Genomic DNA, 2,601 nt, shown 5'->3' on the forward strand with positions numbered 1-2,601 from the left:
TACACCAGGTAAAATCCGTCACAACTTGGAATAAATCCATCGCAATTTGGAATATTTTAGAGCTCCCCCAACATTTCACAAACCATGTTTCCAGGGGAGCTCATGTCACCACTAGGGGAGCTATAGCTCCCCGAGCTCCCCCTTATTTCGCACCCTGGTGTTATGTATTAACAACATTAAGACTTCAGTTCCCAGCATGCACCAGCAGAGTTACGCATGCGCAGTCGTGTATGTATATACTTGAAGACGGTTTACTGTTGTCGCTTACCGGCACGTTGATATGGTTAATTAAACAGAAGACTTAAAACCCTCGCCTGGTTTGTTATACAATACAACTACGAACATAACACGGTGTCAGGAGCGGTCGTTGGCAAGGACAAAGACAGGACAAAGTGGAAAACTACTCTGCAATTTGACACGAAAGAGTGATAGAGTGAATGAAAACGGAGAAAACCCGTTAAACATGAGAGGGAGCCAGAGAGCCTACACATGGCGTGAGTAGCGGGAAGCTAAAAGAAATGTAACGATTATGCTAGCAGCTTAGTTCAATGTAACGATATGCTAGCAGCTAGCTAGTTCAAGGGATGTCTGCTGATAGTGCCAGTGATAGTGAAACCAGAGTATCCGTGGTGTCTTGAAAAGTATTAAAAGTTGATAAATCAATTTTGGGAAAATCAAGACCCTTAATAAGTATTAAAAAGTCTTATCACGATTTTATGAGGTCTTGAATTTTGTAGGTATTTTTCTGAATTAGACTCTGTCCAAAGAGTTTGAGTCCTAAAAACTTTTAGTAAAAGTTCGTGAATTTATTAGTTTTATTCAAAAAACAAAGATGAACCGGACATTCTGTTGTATGATAGTGGTCTAGTCTATTGCAAACTAAAGCTGTTAAGTTAAATGTGTCACTGATGTAAACGGTTACAGCTCCAAGTGGCGGTGAGGTCTGGAAACATATTGACAAGGTCTTTAAAAAGTCTTAGAAAGGTATTGAAATTAACCTCAAGATTCCTGTATATACCCTGAGTAGGTAACATAGACACGGCTGTTCTAGTGTCAACTGTCACTTAGATCCAACTGTCACTTAGATCCAACTGTCACTGAGATCCAACTGTCACTTAGATCCAACTGTCACTTTCAAATTAACCTCAAGATTCCTGTATATACCCTGGAAACGGAGGAACAGTTAACACAAGCAGATGATAATATTGTTCCTGGAGACAACCAAGTTATTGAAGTAGTAGAAATCCCTGTTTTATTTTATTTTTATTTAACCTTTATTTATACAGGTAAAAAACACATTGAGCCCCAAGGGCTCATTTTCAAGTGTGACCTGTTCACAGGCATACAACAACAACATCCACCACAAACAAATACAATACAACACCTGGCCCACTAAAACTACATAGTCTAAAACTAAACTAAAACTACATAGTCTAAAACTAAACTAAAACTACATAGTCTAAAACTAAAACTAGTCTAAAACAGTCTAAGGTAATCTAAAACTTTCCGTCAGTATAGTCTAAAACTACTACCTCAACCTGTCGTCATGGATAAGCTTACTCCACCTGTATGCAGTTGACTGGTAATATTGCTGATAACTGGAAACGTTTCAAGCAGAGATTCAACACATATTTAGCTGCAAGTGGAGCTGGGGGTAATGATGGAAAACTGAAAGCGTCCATTTTTCTACATGTTATTGCCCAGCAAGCACAAAGACGTTATAAAGACGTCTTTCAGAGACGTCCAGGACTAGGCCAGATCACATGTCGTTTAGGGGATTTTTTTGACGTCTTTTCAGGACGTCAGTTCAACGACTTTTTGGTGACCTAAAACAGCTGGTTGTATTCTGGTCACCAAAAAGTCGTTTAAATTACGTCCTGGAAAGACGTAAAAAAAAAATCCCCTAAACGACATGATCTGGCCTAGTTCTGGACGTCTCTGAAAGGCGTCAACACAACGTCTTTAGAACGTCTTTTTGGCTTGTTAATGGGTTTAAAGGGGTCAAATTTAATACATTTAAGCCGGTTTCACAGACAAGGCTTAAGCCTAGTCCTGGACTAAATCACACTTTCAGGGCCAGTTTCACAGACAAGGCTTAAGCCTAATCCTGGACTAAAAAGCATCTTCAATGGAGATTTTACATTGAAAGTGTGATTTAGTTCAGGACTAGGCTTAAGCCTTGTCTGTGAAACCGGCCCTCAATGTAAAATCTCCATTGAAGATGCTTTTTAGTCCAGGACTAGGCTTAAGCCTTGTCTCTGAAACCGGCCCACAGTATATTTCCCTCAAATAATATATTCAGTTATATGTGTATACATGGATTTTGTTTTGCATAGAAAGCAGTCATAGAGTCTGGACATAGAGTCAACAATTCTAGATGTTGGTTAATTTACTTAGCTCAAAGTTATTATTAACATAGGTGACTGCTTAGGACGCCTGTAAGCATTCTCTAGATAATGAGAGAGACTATATTCAATGGTGTTGTGTATGTTAAATAAAATGCCAGAGGTGTGCCAAAATGACTCATTAAATTGAACATTCCTCTATATTGTCAAAATTAGTCACCTGCCATACATACAGTATACATAACAAGTCATACAA

The 2,601-nt window shown here is 38.7% G+C and overlaps 1 protein-coding gene across 1 annotated transcript in view; it reads left to right on the forward strand.

Annotated features, from left to right (window-relative positions):
* Positions 1-463: 463 nt before the first annotated feature.
* Positions 464-2,601, forward strand: part of LOC308155761 (transmembrane protein 214-like) — a gene marked incomplete at both ends in the record, with an annotated part of 5,117 nt that continues 2,979 nt past the window's right edge. The window contains one exon of the mRNA XM_080529135.1: positions 464-494. Coding sequence (XP_080385261.1) covers positions 464-494 — 31 coding nt within the window. The remainder of the gene's footprint in view (positions 495-2,601) is intronic.

This window comes from Nansenia antarctica (assembly GCF_963989245.1).
Source record: "Nansenia antarctica genome assembly, chromosome: 1".
NCBI classification, from domain to species: Eukaryota; Metazoa; Chordata; class Actinopteri; order Argentiniformes; family Microstomatidae; genus Nansenia; species Nansenia antarctica.